Source organism: Melanostigma gelatinosum, assembly GCF_949748355.1.
Source record: "Melanostigma gelatinosum genome assembly, chromosome: 14".
Taxonomy (NCBI): Eukaryota; Metazoa; Chordata; class Actinopteri; order Perciformes; family Zoarcidae; genus Melanostigma; species Melanostigma gelatinosum.
The window spans coordinates 11,223,519-11,245,405 of NC_136647.1; the positions used below are offsets into that span (position 1 = coordinate 11,223,519).

A 21,887-nucleotide genomic window follows, 5' to 3' on the forward strand; every position below is an offset into this window, starting at 1 on the left:
TAAACCTTTTTATAATCAGGCAACTGGACTGTATTATACATATATGTAATATATGTTCATTTATAAATGTATACAAAGACGCGTGGCTTGAAGGTTACCGCTATGCTCCAGGGAGCACCATGTCAGTGTTTTGCCTTTGTAACGAGTGATCCATCTTCTGCTAAATAGACGTGCTTTGGATCAGAGCGCGTCCGTCTGCAAAATGAATTGTACGGTGTCGTCAGTTCCGTAAAGCGTTCCCTCTGGTTTCATTAAAGAAAATAAGATAGATACGAAGACAAACGCAGTAAGAACAAGGCTTTACCCGGCTATGTCACCAACATATTCTTAAACTAGAGCACTACGTTGTTTCCCACGGGCATTTTTTTTTGTTCCCTCTCGGACTGACCACAGACACAATAGTCTCCTCTAAGCCGCGCGCATAAACCGGGATGCACTGCCGCGATTCGTTTTATTAGCTCGCTCGCTCGCTTTCCCCCCAACTGCTCTGTTTTTAACGACGGGACCAAGTATACCGTAAGTCAACCCGCTTGAAAACGACGATATTAACGTTGCATTGTGACTGCTTGGCATTTCTACATCTGTTAATCAACCAGCTTGTACACAGTGAATCCTAGGTTGTGTTTTTGACCAGCTTCCCCCTAACAGCTGCTCATGTGACATAGAAGCAGGCCTTTTTTCTAGAAAGCATATTCTGCTTCAGTATGACATTCATAGCCGGTTATGTCTTTACTGCCCGGATAAAGCCCCTCTGTGCTGGGCAGATTCAGCCCACCGGGGGAGGCCTGCAGCTAGAGTTACCTGCTGGAGAGAGAACAACTGTACACCTGTGCTGATGCACCTGTCGGGGCTCCCAGCAATTTAATAGTAACCTATATCTCACCTTGTATAATAATGATGAAGAGCATTGTCTCTGTTGTAGTACGTGTTCATCAAGTTATTTTGGAAGCTGTCCGTTCCTAATTATAGGCTGTTAATGATTAATACACAAGTTAATGCCTGAGCTCCCTCTGTTGCTGTTTCATATTGAGTCAGCCTGGTTTAGGTGGTTCGACTAAGAGACAGAAGAGAGTGGATTGAGGGACTTGGCACTGGAGCAAGATCAGGGCCTTCATGTAGATGTTATGCAAAGCAGTACTTTGTTGCTCAGTCTATGATGACCTTTGTTTCCCTGCCTGTTCTGCAAGTGAAATTCCAGCATATGTTTATCCACTACTTTATCTTGAAAAGAACAATTTATATGGAGAAGATGGACTTTTTTTTTTCCATCCCAAAGATCTTACACGGGTGCAGCGACATGTTTAGTGTTGAGTATTGTTGGGCAAGAGAACCAGTACTTTGAATGTCTTAAGTCAACAGAGATGTTGTCATTCCTCAGGATATGGATTGGGCACGGCCAACAAAAGCCCACTTACCATAGGCGAGGTCAGAGCAAATGTAAACAAGCGCTACCTCCCTTCAAACAACGTCTGGGACGTTGGTGCCAGCAAGAGATTTAACCGGCATAAACCTACCAAGTCGTCCGAATTAAGTTAGAGTCAGCCACATGGTAGCACGTCAAAAGGACACCAAGCTTCTTTTTAACCAATCAAATGTATTGCCTTAGTTTACTTGCATAATACACACATACTGCACACTCATTTTGAGTTATGCTGCGGTATGTGTTATGTCCTGTCATCAAAAACTGGAAATTCAGTTTCTGATTGCTGAATGCAACAGCAATAAACACACACACACACACACACACACACACACACAAATACATATACATACAGTACATTCAGACCTCTCATTAGTGATTGTTTGAGCTATATTATTGCTTGTCCAGCCCTTTTTGGGGGAAAATGTATCATGATTATGTGATTGCACAGCTGCAGGCCAAATCAGTTTTACCTATTAGAACGACTAGACAATGTTGATCTAATCCTCTCCACTAGTCTGTGTTTTTAGGGAGTGGGTTCTGCTAACATCTGGACCTTGTTGACAGGCTGTAGAGTGGCCGAGCGTGGGCCTTTCATAGGTGTGCTGTATTCATGCCGAGCAGTAGCCTTGCGCTTTGAAAACCACCTCCTCGCTTATTTGCTGCAATTATATTCCCATCTCTCTTTGCGCCGTCCTCTACAAATCAGAATTAAGGCCTCGCTGTTTTTCCATCCCTGCCTTTTTTTACCCACTTCATTTACATATGGCAGTGTGTTGTTTCAACACATTGTCTTCCTCTCTCTCTCTCTCGCTCTCTCTTTCCCACAGACATAGTGCATTATGACAGACAGCATTATGAGTAAAGCTGCCACAATGGAGATTCCTATCAACGGTGACACAGGGACCCTACCAGAAGATGACAGCCTTGAACAGGTGGGTCACAGTTATATGTCGCTCGACTGTGTGTAACCTTTTGACACCAGCCTGTGTAGCTGTTGTTAACCTATTTAAAGCTATTATTACACACACTGTTAAGCATTTACCCGCTTGCAACCCCAAGCTGACAAAAGATAATGTGCGTACTCAAAAGTAAACCAGTGAGAAAGAGTTGTTTATTTTCTTATTCATGTACTTGTAAGTAATGTATCTTATTTGTCTGCTCAGGATGTATTAAATACAGGACTGTCTCTGCAGCTTATATCATTCACACGAGAGCACATGAATAAAATGAACCCTACAATGAACCCTACATTTAAGCCTGATGTCATGACGTGGTGGTGCGGTTGGTTTAACCCAGTCTGATGGATTAATGCGAGCCTTCCGTTGTTTGAAGTTGGGTTTTGGGGTATAGTTCTCAGCTATCACGAGATCAGCTAAGTGAGCCGACCATTCACACTACCACAGCACTACCCTGTGATAACATGCAGAGTACAATTTAAGACTAATTCTATTAGCAAATAGAGTCTCCAACACTGGCTGTATGGCTGTGGCCCGGCACTTGTTGTTCTCTCATATTGCTTTAATGTATCTGTATTAGCCTGAGAGCAGAATGATCATCCAGGAGATTTGCTCCGGTCCTTTTGTAGTGATTTAAATGCTGTATTCTCTGCCTGGGTTTAACTATTGTTGTGTTATGTGTTGCCTGTCGTACACAAACACAAGTCCTTGTATTACGTGGCTTGCTTGGATACACGTGTGGAAAGAACTGGGAAATTAGGTGTTGTAGTTTCCACTCTTCTTGGGAAGCAGTTGTTCCCATTACCGGCTCATGTTCAGGGTCGAGGACATACTTCTGTGCTCTATGCTCGGTGTTGAACTGAAAAGCTAAACTCTCAGATGTAGCCGCTCATTTCCACAACAAATAAGCGCTCGCTTGCCTCCTTCAATATCAGAAGAGACTGCTCTAGCCCAAGTGTGTATTGCCAACTTCATGTTTCCATCCCTACCAGTCAGTGACAATGAAACAGATGAGTTGTAGAGTATGTGAGGTGGAACCGGTTGTTCCCTTCCCTGCGTCTTAAGGCACACCTTGTTGGACAAACAGACTGGAGATCCTGGAGGATTCGGGTTATTTGCTCACCAAACCATGCGTGGCTCCACTCGAGTACTAAAAGAAAAACCCTGATACCTTCTCGCCAACATCGCACGGTGAAGCACGTATTCAACCGTTTGGTGTTGTTTACCGCGTTCACGTATGAGAAGCGTTCGGCTGCGCTTGTTTCGGTGCTGCATATTAAACCAGTTGTCATAGCAACTCTGCAATTAATCTGAAACGGGCTGTGCTTTTGTCCTTGGCGGGAAGCCCTACGAAATCAGATTGACATCTGCTGTGCAGCACTCACTTTAGACCTGCAGCAGCCTTGTGGTGCTCTCAGCACATCGAGACGAAGATCGGCAGGTTAAGGACGAGCAGAAGTCTGGACTCGGATGTCGTAGCGTTGAACAGACTGCTAGCTTCACTGCCAGCAGCATCAGTGTCCACTCAGACAGTTAACGGTACTTTATGCCGTTATACTTCCATAAGTCTACCAAACCTCACTGCTAAGATATGACTTCCAATATTATCGTTTGATGACTTAAAGGCTCTGTAGTTTTTCTTTCTTCTCAAGGAACGGGCTCTATTTAAACAAAGTGTCCAGAGAGGATCAGTGTCTGCGGCAGCTTTTCGGCCATATTGAACAGATGCCAGAAAGAAAAAGGAGAAGCTGTAGTTACACATGCTTTGTCCATCATGTTCTTGTTAAGTGGCGACAGAAATTCTACTTATGGTATAACAAAGACCATTTGTCCGAAAGGTTCCACGCAACCCATAGAATTGTCTATTGGCCACTCAAATTCTGTGTTTTGTGTGCGTGTACTCGGCTCCATCTTGATTGTTTTCCCCTCAGTGTTAACGTCACCTTTTTAATGTCTGTAAATGTCTTGTTAAAAAAACATCTTTATTTGTGCAGTGCAGAGCTCAGCAATACAGATTGCCCGATTTGCCCGGGGCAAGTAAAAAGGCCTGTCGTGCTAGTAAATCTGGAAACTCACGATCTGGCAGGTCGTTAAAAAAACAACAGTGAAACACTTTGTGGAGCTGAGGATGTAAGTGGCTACGAAGTGAGTCATCTCACTTCCTTCTCATCTCTCCACATGCGCTGTACCAACTTTAGTCTTTGCTGTTATTTAAGACTAAGCTCATAAATAAAACTATTTGTATCGGGGCAAGTCAAAACTGACGATTTCTGACGTTGAAACCTGCGTTGTTGTACAACACTCTGGATTGTCTTTTTTTCCCAGTGACGGTGATGAAATAGTATCACGGCCACGCTGTGGTAAGCTACAATGTAGCAAGCGAAACACGTTCACCCCGTGGACGAGAGGATCCGCTTGAAGCTTCAGCGTAAACTAGCTGAACGATGAATCTTGCCTCATGATTTCAGTCATGGATTTTTTCTTTTTGTCTCCTTTGTTTTTCCTATTTGTTTCTTTTTGTTGTCGTCGTCGTTGTTTGTCGATTCCCCCCCCATATCTCTGCGCAGGCTGCACAACTGCAGTGGAGCTTAGATGAGAAGGTAGGGAGCTCCAGAGGCACCAGGGTGAGCAGGCCATTCGTCCATTTGTGTGTGTGTGTGTTGGTGTGTAGTACTGCTCAGTGGTTTGACTTTATGCGGCGTTAAATTGCCTCACAGCACTACGTCGGTCTATTTCACAAAGTGTCAGACATTTCGTTTTTTTAATGGCAAACCACTGCGCAGCTTGAATCTGTTAACTCGGCTCCTACTAACTCCAGATAAAGTCTCTCAGACCTGATGTGTGTTGAGAGATATGTCCCTCAAATTGAGTAGTATTAACAAAATAGCTGGCATCTAACACTTAGGCCTCAATATTCCAACCTGTTTCCATTTGATTGTTCATAATACAACCTAGATTCTGTGTGCACTTGATGTGTGAGTGTGATTCCTTCATTTTAGCGGGTAACACAATAATGGCGTCGTACTAATACTCATCGTGTCGTACTACGGCTGGAATAGTACCCTGAAGCAGAGCTTGGATACGTTTTGCGTATCGTACTGAAGATTCCTCGTTTAACCTCCAACAGCACAAATCATAGCAGTAGTACTTTTACTTCCTTCTGGATCAGACATGTTTGTATTTGCTTACCAAAAGGAAATGGAGCTCCTAGAGCTTAGAGTTTCCTGATCACAGACTTGTGTTGTGTAATGTATGAATGTTTTGCTCCAGTTCACGTTGTCAAATGGACCATGTTGGTCTTTGCCCATAGTTCAGTGACACGTCTAAAGTGGCTTGCTTACGACACAGGCAAGAAGAGTTAAACTCTCTAAAGTCTCGCGTACGGTTTTCCAAAGTGCAAAATCATTCCAGTACAGATTTTTTTTATTTTCCATAAATTCCTCACAGATGTTATTTATTTCTTTACTGGCTCATAAGATGGATCGTAACACAGTTCCCCTCCAGAGCTTTACTGAAACCTGTGATTATTTTTTGGAAATAGTTAGCAGGAGCGTTTCCTGCCGCATAGATGGTTGAAGTCACTGCTTGCGTTAGACTGTCGTAGCGGTGGTATTGTCGTCCTCTCGCTCGCTCCTATCAGGCCAGGAGATTCAGGTTGGGTTGATTATTGACTGGGTACTTTTGGTGTGTTTGCCGTCTTTCACGTACTTCATAGTTTTTCCTGTTGGCTTCCAGATAAGGGGTTAAATTTAGACACTGCCTTAAGAGTGTGTGTGCTGACTAACCTCTCTAACATAGTAGTGTTTGTCCCCCTCTAGTGAATAAGCCTCTAACCCACACCGTCTGAATTTAACACTCGAGTGATAATCTCCTGTCTACGTACCTGTCTTGTTCTTTTTTTTATTTTATTTTATTTCCCCACTTAAACTTTGCAGGACCTGCAGCAGGTGATGGTATCGGGTCCCAATCTCAACGAGACAAGCATTGTGTCGGGCGGTTATGGGGGAACAGCGGAGGGAATCATCCCCACCAGCTCAATCAAAGGTAGAGTCCCACTTCTCTCTTCTCCTCTCACTGATCTCTGATTCCTCTTCAGTCTCCTCCCAGCTACGTCGCCGGTCCACTTTGACTCGACACTGTGCTGCGCCTCTGACTCCGACGTTATTCAGCGAGTCGAATGGTGGTGAAGTGTTTGGTTCATGGGGCCTCTCATCATTCTTCCCACGAGATCGTCCTGCGATTCATTTGTGGTCAATTTGCACTGATTCCTCCCCAGCTCGCCGTAGCCTCCACTGCATCTGAAAATGTGCCTTTGTGGTCTGTGGTACTCACTTATTTATGGTTCTTCTATGCACACATGGAGGGAGCAGGAGGGCAGAGTGAATGATGAGCTTTATTGATTTTAAGAACCGCGTGAGCACAAAAGTGTTTAGTCTGATCACAATGTCAGCTGTTTATATCTCCGTATGCAGAGGCTCCTGTTTCATGGAGTCTGCTATGATGATATAACACTATGGTTTAAGATAGCGCCATTTGTGTCAACCACCGTACATTACCTACAGGCTTGCCACACAGAGAGGTTATACTACTCACCACTAGATGTCGCCAAATCCAACACACTGCACCTTTAATGGTAAAAGCAGGCTTAATAAAAAGCAGAAACAAACCCTTTTTTGGGAGAGATAGCAGGTCATCAGGACATGATGCCACAGAGAGCTGGTGTACATCTGAAAGTCTGGAACCTGAAGGTTAATGCGAGATGCAGCACTTCGTGACAATAGTCATAAATCTGATTTAAGAATTTATTCAAATAAATTGTGAAAGTGAATAAGGGTTAAGAACATTATAATGGAAGTATAGGATGGCCATCCCTATGCTCTAGTAATTATTGCTAAATTTAAAAAAGCATTTATGTCTGCCTGTCATGACGGTTAGCAGTACGGAATGCTTTCTGCATTTGTGGATTTTGGATTTACAGATACAGATTTACATCTTATTGATTTGTTCAAGTTGTGTCCCTTAAAGTTTACACCTGTGGGCTCATTGAAACCACACGAGTCCAAACTTTCCAGTCATTCCAATTTATGCAATTCCAAGACTGTTCAGGGACCCCAGAGTGCAGAAATATTCAAATACACCATTTTTGGAATACTGCATGCAAAAAAAGCTGCTTAGTTTTGGCCCAAAAAATGCACAAGATTAGCATAAAGTGCACGTGTGTAAAGGGGGATATTTTGAAGTTCAGCCCCCTTTCTGACAAGCTCACCTGACATGGTACCAATAGATTCCTTGGTTCCTCTAGTGATCCTCCTACAGCCTCGGCCAGGATCCTCTCGCTCTCCCCCACCAACGCAGCCCCTTGTTTTTACAGCCTACATGTCACAACTCATGACCATTGTAATGTTTCCGATATACTGTAACTGTACTATAATAGTAAAAGACAAGTTTATTGTCAAATATGTCTAAATGTCAAGCAACGGTTTGAAGTCGTATGTCGAGAAATCCACAAGTATCCCACATCAGATCACAGTACTCCCATTAATCACACATTTCATGCTAAGTGATGAATCCATTACGCTGTGTCTGAGTTGTGTGATAGCATTGACGTCGGCAGTGTAGCTGAATAAACTGTATCAAAGGGAATTAACAGTTTTTTAAATACTAATATTACTGCTTCTTTGTCTCACCCTCTCTCAGGCCCTGCTGTGCACTACAATGCAGAGTTTAACAAAAGGATCCCAGTTACAGGATTAGGTGGCTCCTTAGACCGGATTATTATTTATAATCTAGAGTTTATTTCCAAAATGTGATGGAATCATTTTTTGAGACGGAGGACGTTTATAGGATCCAGAGCCTCCAGTCTGTAAATATATAGTACAGTACTTTTTAGTTAACTGCAACACATAATGTAATTCTGATTTAATGTATCTCTCTCACATGATGTCGATCTCATTTTGGAAATACACTTTTTATTCCGAGTCTGTCTTTTTTACATAACTGGGAACCACCTTCTCTGTCCTTTTGATCTTCAGCATTTCTCTCTTTTTCAGAGGCAAGAGGAGCGGCACACTTCCTTCCCTCCGCCTGCTCCTCTCTTTTCAATTGTGGCTTTTTTTCTATCGCAGCATTTCTTTGACATCATTTTCTTACTGGTTGTTTTTTCTTGCAGTTTTAATATTGGGAGAAGCTTAGTAAACGTTTAAGTTTTGGAGGCCCTCATTTCTCTCATCTTGTCTAATCTTTTCCATTTATCATGATGAAATGAGAGGCAAATCCAGTTTATTTATCACAATGTTTAGTTCTGCTGCAATTCAAACTGCCCCCGTCTTCATCGTCACTCATTTGTCTTTATTGTCACTAAATGTTGTCTTTTCATCTTTGTACTTGTCTATCTTTGTCATCCACCTCCTTCTCTCCATTCCCTCCCACACATTCCTCATCCTCCTCTTGTGATTTGCACTTTTCTCTCTCTTTTCTGCATTTCCCCACAATCGTCCTCCTACGTTTATCGTTCCGTTTTTGGCACGCTTGTTCAATAATTACGTCGTGTTTTAAACCTAAATATCCAACTATCATTTTAAATCCTGATCCCGTTAAAACATTCCCATAATATACACACATCCAACGTAAATCCCACTCCCACACCCTAATTCATACTGACCCTGAACCACTCCTTCATCCATACCCCCATAAATAGTTTTTTTTTTGATTCTCCATATGATCTATTCTTTGCTGTGCTTAATCTTGTCTACCTGCGTTTGTTTACTTGCGTTTGTGTTTTTTTACAATGTTCCTGTGTTTCCACATTGTCTCTCAGGTTCCAACATGCATCACAGCAGCAGCAGCTCGTCAATGGCGGCAGACGACGCGACCCGCGGCGTGGCTGTGGAGAAGCTAGAAACCATGAAGAAGTGGGGTCTCAACACCTACAAGGTATCTGAGGTTCTGTAGTGTTGGAGCTCCATGATAAGATGCTACTTGGGGATTTCTTTATTTGTGTCTGTGCCTGAGAATGTCCTTATGCGGTATGCGTTGTGTTCCTGATGTCGCTGTGCGTCTTCCTTTTTATTTATTTTTTCAGTGTACGAAGCAAATGATCTCAGAGCGTTTCGGTCGGGGTTCCCGGACTGTGGACCTGGAGCTCGAGGCCCAGATTGAGGTGCTGAGAGACACTAAAAAGAAATATGAGAATGTGCTGCGATTGGCCAGAGCGCTCACCAACCACTTCTACAACATGGTGCAGACCCAGCATGCACTGGGGGACACCTTTGCTGACCTCAGTCAGAAATCTCCAGAGCTGCGGGTGAGGCCTAAAAATCTCTTCGTGTAGCTTTGATGCTTTAACTCTTAAGACATCGATCTGCTTGACAGTTGAATCATAGGTTTGTTTGTAGACAACATTGGGAAACATGAATGCATTCATGTTCATTTGTGTGCGTTCATTTTCTTTCACAGGATGAGTTTGGCTACAATGCAGAGACTCAGAAGTTGCTGTGTAAGAATGGGGAGACTCTACTTGGTGCCGTTAACTTCTTTGTGTCAAGCATCAACACGCTGGTCAACAAGACCATGGAGGACACCCTCATGACAATCAAGATGTATGAAAATGCAAGGTCAGCACATGCAGCACATCGATGATTCTTTTCATCTGAGATGATCAGACGGATAAAGACAACACTTAGGAAGGAGCGGACGGATTGGGTTTAGGTTTTAATCCTTACCCCGAATGAATGCATAACTATATTCATGAAATGATATGCAAGGAATTTGTTCCATCAATCTCAGCTACGATGAGAATGTGATGCACACAATGAATTCTTTGTGAGTAGCTATTCTCTTGACATTTGAAATTTCCCATTCAGTCTGAACATTTTAAATATTCCCTCTATATCCTCCTTTTTCTTAAAGCGCTTTAACTTGTTTTCAGTTTTCAACTTGTTTTTCTTTAACAATAAATATTTATGACTAAATATGGTGACAACCAAGAGTTAGTGTTTGGGAATTAATATTATTTTCATACATTTTTAATAGAGTTCAACATCGGCTATCGGTCTGAGGACAGATGAGCCTCTGGGGGCTATATTTCTGGGGTTAGGTTGAAGACTTCCTCTTCCATACTCGTTATTTACACTCGGATTAGTAATTTGAGATGTGAGACTGGAGATGGAGTTGAGAGATGACGAGTACAATTAAGATGTTTCACCAGTAGCTAGTTTACAAGCTGTTTTTAAACCGTTCAAATGCTAAATCCTCGTCAAACGATAGCGGGTGGATTCAGAGATTACATATCAGCCAATGTGTTCTGCCTCGTTTGCTCTCCACAAGGACTGTTTAGCTTCAAATCGCAATTTTCTTCAAACATTGCTAAATCCTGATTGGTGCACAGAAACACAACACGCCAACACAAATACAGTAGTCTATCATGCGTTATGGAATATGTAGGATCCAATTTTACAGTAAAGAGCAATGTGTCGGAGCCATTTAAAACTATTTTCTGTCTTTGTTTCTATGAACAGGCTGGAGTTTGATGCCTACCGGTCAGACCTGGAGGAACTGAGTCTGGGACCGAGGGACGCTGTTGCCATGGCCCGCATAGATGCTGCTCAGGAACAGTACCAAGTCCAGAAGGACAAGTATGAACACCTCCGCTCAGACGTCATCATTAAACTCAAGTTCCTGGAGGAGAATAAGGTTAGTGGGCAGGGTAGGCCTGCATCATCATTATCATCATCATCATCATCATCAGCCTTCAAAGTGAAATGTACGATTTACTCGGTGTGTTGTCTTTGTGATGATGTGCATAAATCCATTTTCCCAAGCTCCCTTTGTTTCTCTCCATCAGGTGAAGGTGATGCATAAACAGCTCCTCCTCTTCCACAACGCCATCTCGGCGTACTTTGCTGGCAACCAGCAGCAGCTGGAGCAGACGCTGAAGCAGTTCAACATAAAGTTGAGGCCTCCGGGGGCCGACAAGCCCTCCTGGTTGGAGGAGCAGTGAGAAGGTTTTTACTGGATCCCCTGCAGCCTCCTTCTCAACCACCTCCACCTGCTACCTGTCGAAACCCCCCCCAACTTACAGAGGGAAACGCATACATTGTAATTGGGTGGATTGAGACGTGAGATGAGCGTGTGGCTGGATGATTGGATATCTGCAGGATATTATTGATGAGTGGGCAAAATGCAGCAGGGGGAACCAAGCGGCCAGAGTCATGAACAGTCAGGGGGCTTTCAGTGCCTCTTCCCAACTTCCTTTTTCTCCACTCTGACCTATTCTGTGTGCTTTGTTCCCAGAGGATCTGATCATCCCCCCCCCTCTCCTCTCCCTTTTGACTCCCCTTCTATGTCAGCGCCATTCTGCTGTGTGAACTTGTGTTCGTCATGTTCATGGTCATTATTGTTCCCAGAGTTAAACTTCAACCCCCGCACCGTCTTGGTTACAGAGACCGACGACAAAAAGGAAACATGACAACTCCATTGAAACACACCGGGATGCAACACTACGTCAGAACTCTTCCAGACCTTATCACTCTCCTCGTGTGCCTCTTTCTTTATGAGCTGACGCACTACATGAACATGTGGGCTGCAGGAAGAAAGATCAACACACATGAATGGGATTTGTATGGTACACTGGAAAAGGAATGCTTGGACATTTCAAATGAAGTACTGTTTAACTTTTGAAATAAATAGTGTATGATTGTTTGTAGCTCATGAAACAAAAACACTGCTGTGTTGAGTTTAGTTCTTGCTGTTTGACTGACATCTTTTTCATTTGTAGTTATTATTTCAGTACTAGTCGTGCTTCAGCGTGAAGGACAGTATGGTGTTTGGGCAATGTCTGCTGGTGCTTTAGAGGGAACGTACTGTAAGACTCCGTCTGTAATCAGCAGAAATGCTTCAGATTTCAATCGTAACCTTTTTGACTTCAACTCGTATTATGCAACGATTGTTTAAGGAACACTGCCACAGCTTCCCAAAACGTTCTACTGGTGGGGATCTTTAGTAATTGTGTTTTATTTACCCAAAGATAAATTGAGAGCGATGTTTACTGTACCCTCGCTGTGTTTCCGTTGGTTGGTTCAGTCTCACTGGTGGACTGAGGAGGCAGGATGAGCACGTCACACAGTTAACAACAAACCTGATATTTAATTGTTTAACAGACTGAGTTTAAAAGGAATTCATTGCATATTTTTTCACATTGATACATTGAAATGTGTTTTTTTGACACCTATAGCGTCATATCTTTCGGTCTCCCTGAAGCAGAATATATTTGTCTATAGTTACCTTTCTTCACACTGAAGATTACTGTAGCTGTCTTAATATTACTAATCCTAATATTTCAACACACAATCTTGTAAATGAGTAAATTGGGGATAACACTACTTGTTCATTTGCTTCATGTCCTTTTAATTGAAACATTGTCTAAGTATAATAAACAATCTATTGTTGACAATTAGGAGACGGTATTATCACAAAATATCGGCATGGTACTACAAATGTAATGTGTAATGTAATTTGTATGCATTATTGTATTTATGTTCATTATATCTGTTAATCTGGTGGAACCGACACATTTGTACCAAGGAGACTTCTGTGCAAATTACTCAATTCATGAGGATGCTGTTAATGGCGGTTTGCAGATGACACACTAATGTGAGAATACTCCGTAATTGATGTTTCTAAACCGAGCAAACGTGGTTTAGTGTTCCAGGGTCAAACCGCTGACGTGAGATGACGATAATCCAGTATAATGTATGTTTTACCGTGCTGATCAGTTAATGGGTTAGTCCTCCACCTTCTTGTCTCCTCTGTATTTGCATGGCAGGCAGCGATCCAAAGTGCAGGCGCATACAATGTGTGTGAACTCTTGGCCTTCTGCTCGCATGGACTGGCATGACGCCATGCTTACGGTCGTTGATTCACATCTTCATACTGGCTGAAGCAAAAATCCAAAATTTGGGTTTCCTTTTAATCGTCTTAAAGACTATTATGAAAAGCAGATATAAGTTGTGTGTTTTACTGAGCTCGTATCTGTCAGTGTGTCAAATGGGTGTGTTTTATTCTGACTGTAAGAGTCGCTCGGTTAGACCTTGGCCTCACTTGCGGCTACAATTGCAGTTCCACTGATCAGCTCCTGGTCTGTTTGATCGTCGCACAGCAATATTAAAAAGAAATGTGACTCCTCTTTTCCAAACCTGCCCCTTTGAACATCCCGAACCCCAAAATGAATGGCAATATGTTTTTTTCCGTAATTGTGAAACCAGCCAATTGAAAAAAAAAAGGTGTGACGAGCATTTACAGTCACTCTTAAAGCAGTTTTTAGATTGTTGCTGAGAAAGAACCAAGATTTATAAAATGAGATATTTTATTTGTGTACAATCAATATTTTCTAGTCTGAGCTGGTGTATCGTACTGTATGAATGATTGCACATAATGACATTTAAGATGATAAATGAAGTTGTGTCATGGATTGATGTGATACTCTGCCTTCATTCCTCACTCAGACCTGAAAAGTCCCACCCCCACCACGAGGGAACAAATTAAAAGTGCACATTTTCAAACGCTCTGGCTGTATGTTACGTTTGCTTTCATCCCATTTAAATTGCACTGTGGCCCTGTGGCCTCTTTCTGTTGCATGCAAATCATTTGTTTGCATATTCTCAATTTTAGCAGCACTGTTTGTTTTCTTCACAGTATTATATTTTACATCTTTGAACAATAACTTTTCCATCTGCCTTTTTATAATAGTGTTTTGCTCATAAAACGACATTCACCTGCCTTTGTTTAGGTTTTGAATTTGAATTTGGCAGCCAAGTAAAGATAGAGCATGTTATCCATAGGCTGCATTTGTAAATTATTATTATCCTGACTGTGTAATTCTTTTGTTGATCACCAAGTGGAAGTGGGTTCCCCCATCATTTTACTTACCTCTCCCTACAAGGGCGTTCTCGTACCTGGAAACTAACTTGAATGTGATTGGTGGAGGCGCGCGCGCACCTGTGACTGCTGCGTGAGACAGACAGGCTTGTAGACCGCACTTCGCGGGAGCACGAGGCACGATCAGTGACTGAGGATTTATATGACAGCTACGTTTCAATAGCACGGTAAGTCAAACAAAAAAAAGTCTATTAAAGCGCCACTGTGCGTTTTATTGTGTATGATGGATGATTCGTGAACGTTTTGTGCGCGCTTCACTGTGTGTAAATAACTTGACAGCGAAACACGCTTAAGAAATTGTCAGATTAATGATGCCTTGTTTGTTGAGCACGCGCAGAGGTGTTTTAGAAATAGCCCAGCAAATAAGATGTTTTTTAGTACAATCTCCTTAATTCTAGTTGGCGCGTCTCTTAATTGCAACAGCGCTTCCCTCCTCGGAGATGAGCAGCGGATATGGGCAGAAAAACAGCGACTATTTCTGAAGGAGTAGATCTTTATGTGAATATATTGGTTGGTGGATGGCTGGCGTGCATGCTAAATACACCACTTGGCTCTAATGATCGATATAAACTGTCAAGTCAGGGAATTTACCTTTGCTGTGAAGAAAGAAGCTTTACAAAGTAAGATTGTTTTCAATGACTTTTCGTGTTATATTAACATATGGAAAAACTATAATCAGGAGGAAACATATTTATGGAGCAATTGTTATGGTGTGTTGTGTAGTTCAGGGAAGAGAAGTAGAAGGTAAAACAATGACGTCAGTTCCTCTATAAGTGAGAAAGCAATGGCACTATTGACAAACTATGTCTGCCTTTAGACAGCCTATTTACACAGGTAAGAAAAAAACACTTCTGAAGGCTTCTCTTTGATCAAATCATATTTTTTATCAAGAACTTTAAGAATTTTGCTAAAATTATATTTGCTTTTGACAACCTTTTCAGCAAAGTATCAGTTTCAGATATAGAGCAGGAAAATGATCTGTATGATATGTTGATGCATAGTTTCATGTTCCAAACTAATCCTCTTTTTCGTCTAAAAAATATTTCTGCATCTCCACAGATCTGAGTGGCTAACAGCAGGACACTTCCTCCTTCCACCATCTTGGACTTACAGATGGAGGGAGTGCTGATTTTAAAATCTGCCTCTCCTCTCAACCTTTCCTCCCAAGACTCTTCTCCTCCTCTTTTACGGGATTCTCAGGAAGATTCCGATCTGCAGTCGTCTTCTTCTGTGCCTCCCCCCATGTGTGTTACCGCTGCGCCACCACCTCCACCTCCCCCTCCTCCTCCCCCTCCCCCCCCTTCCTCCCCCTCCTTTTTCTCGTACCGGCAACCGGCGTTCCATGAAAAAGCTGAACTGGGACACCATTCCCAGCCAGCGTGTCCTGGGCAAATTGAATGTCTGGACGTCTAAACGGACTCAGAGGGATCTGGTGCTGGATATCCCGAGCATGGAGGAGTTGTTCAGTCATGTCGACAAACGGGCCTCGCTGCCCAACTTGAGGATCGTGGGTCTGAAGACCTTTGATGGCATGGACCTCTTTCCAAAGGAGCTTCAGGTGAATAGAGCTTTGCACTCAGGCCATATTTGAAATGATGTTTGGCGTTTGATTTACAGTAATTGATGCAGACCGTCCTAAGTTTTTATGGGCACGGTGATACCCGCAGAATGCACAAACTAGGGAAGTAATGAACACACAAATAGGAACTGCTTTTTCAAAGTTCCACACTAATCATGTCATCGATGAGGAAGTGTTAAATTAAAACCATGTTTTGCTTCCTCAAATATGTGAAATATGTTGAGTATAGATTTGTCTTCTCATCTGAATATGGTTGAACAGAGGACAATAAATAACAATTTTTTTTGTTTTTCCTTTTACCTTCAGGTCACTATCCTTGACTCTAAAAAGAGTATGAACATTGGGATCTTCCTGAGACATTTCAAGAGGTAAGGATTGCCAAATTTCAATCTCAAAGAGAGGGCTGTCTCTTTAAGAGTGATGATTTAGCGAATAAAGCCACAAAAATGCATACACAACTAAAAACCAAAGGGACTTCAAGTGGAAGAACTGCAGTAAGCAGAGGTCGGAGCAGGTTGCTCTCATGTCAGACAGACTGTGAGCACGCTCGTCACTTCTACTGCGCTAATCATTACCCGACCAGCAGGCTCTTTATCTCAGTGGACCATATTCAAATATAGGGAAATGCCTTTTTAAACATCACTTGAGAGTGTTCAGTGTCAACATGGAGAACAATTATGCCTCACTTGTATTCATACTTAAATGATAGGAAAACACAGTCCTGACCCAGTGGGTGAGAAGGGAGGTGGGAGGATACACCCAGCAGCCATGTTGGATAACCAGTGTTATGTAACTGCATGTTTCATTCTTTCCATGTAGTTGTTTCTTATGAAATACAGTTTCATGTAACAACAGGAACACAATTGCTTTTTGAGTCCCTATTTATCTACTAACACGGCCAGCTGTGCTCGTTGGGGCACTCGGGGCGGTGATAGGCGACAGACCTGTTGTGATCTAACTGTGAACACAACAGTTCTGCAATGCAATAGCTTGCATTCATATGCATTTATTCATATATTCATATTCCCATCTGTTCGCCAAGGCTTTCGGCCCCTAGTTTACTTGTTCTGTTTTTCTGACTGTTTGTCTAAACTGTTTTGTCTAAACTGTTACTCTTGTAAAGCGGCCTTGGGTCCCCTGAAAGGCGCTATATAAATTAAAGTTATTATTATTATTATTATTTATACCAAGCTAGCAAATTACCTCATATGATATTGATTTTTAATTATTTAATTATACAATTTAATTATTACAAGAATGGTAGAATAACAAAAAAAAGAAGAAGTGCTGTTTTAGTAATACACAAAACCTTTTTGAAATTGTATTTATCTCCCTTTATACTGATAACTTGCATTTCCATTATTACTGCAAAATGCATTTTTTTTCTTATTCATATTTAAATTTTTACATGTAATATTTGTTTTTTGCCTCCAAATTGTAATTCTACGTAGTAAAGTTAGATTTTTGTCCCAACATATAAACGGTGTATGTAGTCTCTCCTGCACTGGATCCAGTTTCTGTGTGTGAACCTCATCATCATCATCATCATCATCATCATCGTGTCGCTTTCAGTACAAGGTTCACTAAGTTCTCACTTTGAATACCAAATGAACACCAGATGTGTGTCAACAGCCAAGTACTGTAATGAGCTTTAGCTTTTAAGTTCGTCAAATTCCCTCTGCTTCCGTGTGGTAGTGACAAAAAGGCATCTGGTGATGCTATTTGAGGGCATTTGCAGGACATTAAACAAATATCAGTCAACTTGTTTGAATGTAAAGAGGGCTCGCTCAAATCAGGCAGTGGTGTGCGACAGCAATGTCACGCTGCAGCAACTTGAAATAGAGATGTGTGATGGATAACCTGACTCAAGCTGGTTTTTAAATTGTTTGATTGGCGTGACTAATCATAAGTCTGATAAGTCCTGTTGATTATGGCAGGCCTTCTTATTCTTATTATCTTTTGTCTCCCTCTACAGGCCAGTGACAGAAATGGTGCAGGATATTTGTAAAGGGAACTGGCTGAGATTTGGGACGGGACAACTAAAAGAGCTTTGTAAACTACTGCCAGAAGAAAGTGAGGTAACAGCAGCTCCACTCGCCGCTTCACATCCTTCCAATTCAATCCTATATGCAACACAATAAGGCAAATGAACATTTGCGTGTTGCTGCTTGCAGCTTTCTTGATGACCTCTCATACGAACACCTTCCTACCTGCTACTCAACGCTGCGCTTCCTTGCGTCCTGAGCAATACACCTGCTATGAATTAGTTGCATCACGCACCCAAGTTTTGTACGGATGTCCATTAATGCAAATGTTTCATATTAATCAATCATGTTACCTGAGGACTCCATTTCCCTCTTTTTCTCCAGTTTGATCTTGTAATGTATATAAGACGGAATTATAACAAATATATCCTCCATGTTTGAATCAAACTTGCGTGTACAGGTGAAGCAGCTGCTGTCATTCAGTGGGAACCTCTCCGTGTTACCTGTGGCTGACCAGTTCATGGTGCTGCTGGTCAAAGTGCCGCGGTTAGTTTTCCTGCGCTAATATTTTTCGTGATTTGTTGTTCAATTTGAAAATGTTGCCTCGTACAGGTATCTCTCGGCTTTAAAGGGATAATTCGTGTCTTTTAAGGTTGGGTTGTATGATACTCGCCCATAGTCGGCATATTACTTATAATAGATGTCTCTTGCCTTCAGCTATGAGGAACGCCTGAAAACAATGGCGCTGAGGGAGGAATTCTTTCCTCTGATGGAGGACTTGAAGAACTCTTTTGCTGTCATGACCAAAGCAGCTAATGGTAACCTTTCTCACACATCCACTGAAGCTGCTAATAATCTTAACCTGGATTGTGTTTTACACCACCCGTTCTTATTTGAGGTTTTTTATCATGGCTCTTTGTCTCCATCTCTTTTTTGCTTCTCTCCACTTAGAGCTGTTGGAGTGTGATGACCTCCACTCGGTCATTCGACTGGTATTAAAAGCCGGGAATTACATGAACGCTGTTGGTATTTTTCTTTTAGAATTATGTATATTTCTTACGATTGGATGTATTCTATCGGGTGCGTTTAAGCTGCCCTTTGGGCTTTTTACTCTGCATTGATTATACTGATGAATACCCCATTCAAATCATTTATTATTCAGGGTGGTGCCAGTGCCAATGCGATTGGCTTCAGGATGACTTCTCTGCTCAAGCTGGCAGACACCAAGGCCAACAAGCCTGGCATGAACCTCATGCACTATGTTGCCAAGGTGAGGAGGAGCCCTGGGATGGACGGATGACAACAAATATCTGTGAAATTATGAAAATGTCTGTTATCACGCTTTGTCCCAAAACTCCCTGTTGCTCTATCTCCTTTGTCTTCCACCCACAGCAAGCGGAGGACATCGATGCCGAGTTGCTGACGTTTCACACTCAGCTTGAGCACATTGGGTTGGGCTCCAGGTGGCTATCATTAGTGTACTCGCATCTATTTGGTGATTTAACTGAACATGGTTTGTTCACCAATAGTGGCTTCAAATGGTGTCTGTTTCAATCCGATACTGTATCTGGTTGGTAGTTTGCACATTATTGTATTACTTGGAATACGTTCCGTCAATGTATAAACGTCGCTTGCTAACACAGAATTTGCAAAGAGGAGGTCATCGCAGACTTCGAGAGGGAAGTCAAGAAAGTCAAGGAAGTGAAGTTGTACAGCTGCAGACAGCCTGGCCTCATACAACAAATGGAGACCTTTCTCGTGGTAAAGTTTCCGCTTGTTGTTACATGCCAAAATGTATAGAAAAAGCCCACGCTGAGCTTGTGAACACTTCAGTTAGTCTACAATCTAGATGCCTCTCCTTCATATCTTTCTACGTTTTCTTTCCTCAGAGGGCCGAGGCCAAGTTGGCCGATCTGGAGACCTCTCTCCGGGAGCTGAAGGCTCTGAACAACGCTGTCGCTGAGTACTTCTGTGAAGACCCAGCAACCTTCAAACTGGAGGAGTGCTGCTCCATCTTTCATTCGTTTTGCAAGCGGTTTGAAACAGCTGTACAGGTAAGAATCTCAAGAATATACAATAATACTTCAATGTGCAAGGGAATAAACCGCATCACAGGGAAAAATGATGCTGTTGCTTTGTGTTTAAGGGTCACCTTAAAGAAACTTATGATTTAATGTTGAGTACTTTTAATGTTTGCAAGCGCTGTCCTCCTGTCCCTTTGTCATTAGTTTGCACTGTTTCTATTTTACTTGAATGTATTCTCGCTGTAGGAGAACCGAGAGCGAGAGGCAGCGGAGCAGAGGCGCAAGCAGAAGGAGAGCATGCGAATTACAGCCAAACGCCGCTCCACAGTGTCTTGCCTGGGACCCGAGCGTGATCAGGACTCCTTGTGCTTGGAGTCGGCCTTGCACAGCTTTCTCGCCAACGTTCCAGAGGGATTAGTCAGGTACAGGAGGAACATACTGCCCACAATCGAAGGATCCCCGTCTGAGTGCAGCTCGCCCAATGCTCAACCTGTCGCAAAAACTGAGGCTGCGCCACGCACTAGACAAGAGAGACCTGAGAAAAAACAACCCAAATTGCAGAAGGACAAAGGGATCGTGGCAGAACTCACAAACAAAGAAGAAGCTGAAAAGATGCGCGAGATAACTCGGAAGGTGCTTCGCTACCAAAGCGGCGAAAGCAGCCTCGATGAGGACAGAGTTTCAGGCACTCCTCCTCAGTCGGAGAGCACAAGCGACACACCAGCTACCCCAAGTACCCCTCAGCCTAGAACCAGAGACTACTTCTTTTCTGACATTGAGGGTGTGGGCTCCCCATGGACTATCCTGAGTCCCTTTACTTGCACCCAAAGAAACGGCTCCCACCGAGACAGACGATCGCACCAACGCAGACTATCCTCTGCTTCAGGCGGCGATGACCTCGATGATGGAGTCTGGGAGAGTGACGAAGGCAATTACCTCCCCTATTCCTCCAATCAGGGAACTGGGGGTTCTACGTCTGGGGGTTCTACATCTCTTCCCGAGTGCCCTGTTCCGAGAACTGTGTCGAAGGGCCCAATCCTCAGGGCCGTTTCCATGGATGAAACCAGGCGATCTCCAGGGTCTGGCTTCCGGCTGGGAGACTTGTTCCAGAGAAGCTTGTCTCAAAGGTCATCGTACTCTTCTGGATCAAGGACAGAAAACGTGAGAGAAGAAGAAGAAGAAGCAGCAGTCAGGAGAGCATTGCTTGGTAGGAAGGCAGGGAATCGTGTAGAGGAACAAGGAAGCACCTCTGGGTTCATATCCTTCTTCAGACACATTGGCAGCAGAAGTAAGCCTGTTGACGTGGAAGAAGAACAACGGCGCTTCAAAGGATCTAATACTTGATTCATACGTTGATTTTATTTCGAGACAAAGGCCAAGCGTTGCCTTTTTTTTGTGTGTTTTAGATAAAGTTAAATATGTTTGTCTATTTTTATTGTTATGGATTTACCCTTCACTGGACCCAAGGCAATTGAGGACTTGCTTTGACCTGTGAAGGTTTTGATGTTGTGAGTCAAACCACATTCAAAAATCTTTTTTCTTTGTCTTTTTGTGCGCAATAAATAATTCATTCTACCTTTTTAGTGTTATGTGTATATGGATTATGCACTGAACAGTATTTATTATTTAAAATGTCCTCGAACACCCTTTCATTAAATCCTTGAACGTCTTACTGGTGCTTGTGTGTCCTTAGTGAGGCCTGCTCAGTTTCCAGTGCTTGCCCTTCACTTCATCTCGTATTTCTTCTCTCAGTCAGTCTGGCGGGCAGACGGTTGTTCAGGTAGCAAAGGAAGCCTTCGAACTGGTAGGATATGAACACAGACAAACTCAAAAGCAACCAGATTGGAAATTTAGACCGTAGGTATATTCGTTTAAATGTCTTAACGCCTCCCTAGTGCTGTCATCACAACTGACAAGAAAAAAAAATCTGAATTGGAAACATTAGAGCTGGTGAACCCATTCTGGTGTCCAGATGACGTGTCCTAC

The 21,887-nt window shown here is 42.7% G+C and overlaps 2 protein-coding genes across 4 annotated transcripts; both read left to right on the forward strand.

Annotated features, from left to right (window-relative positions):
- The first annotated feature begins 381 nt into the window (after positions 1–381).
- arfip2b (ADP-ribosylation factor interacting protein 2b) lies at positions 382–13,901 on the forward strand. Of its 3 annotated transcripts, none has more exons than XM_079283941.1 (9): positions 382–516; positions 2,251–2,355; positions 4,947–5,003; positions 6,315–6,423; positions 9,197–9,312; positions 9,461–9,682; positions 9,835–9,992; positions 10,896–11,070; positions 11,222–13,901. In XM_079283941.1, exons 2-9 carry the CDS (start codon positions 2,263–2,265, stop codon positions 11,375–11,377), a joined length of 1,086 nt encoding a protein of 361 aa, XP_079140067.1. In that variant the 5' UTR covers positions 382–516; positions 2,251–2,262; the 3' UTR covers positions 11,378–13,901. The 3 variants fall into 3 exon arrangements, with proteins under 3 accessions (XP_079140067.1, XP_079140069.1, XP_079140068.1); XM_079283942.1 differs by having other exon boundaries at positions 490–516; positions 2,193–2,355; XM_079283943.1 differs by lacking the exon at positions 4,947–5,003.
- Positions 13,902–14,434: 533 nt separating this feature from the next.
- Positions 14,435–21,445, forward strand: fhdc3 (FH2 domain containing 3). The gene is given in 13 exon segments (XM_079282797.1): positions 14,435–14,480; positions 15,373–15,615; positions 15,617–15,871; positions 16,199–16,260; positions 17,868–17,970; positions 18,338–18,423; positions 18,595–18,695; positions 18,829–18,899; positions 19,040–19,147; positions 19,270–19,340; positions 19,521–19,638; positions 19,767–19,931; positions 20,148–21,445. Coding segments are annotated over 12 exon segments (2,427 nt in total). The 5' UTR covers positions 14,435–14,480; positions 15,373–15,426; the 3' UTR covers positions 21,246–21,445.
- The last annotated feature ends 442 nt before the right edge of the window (positions 21,446–21,887 follow it).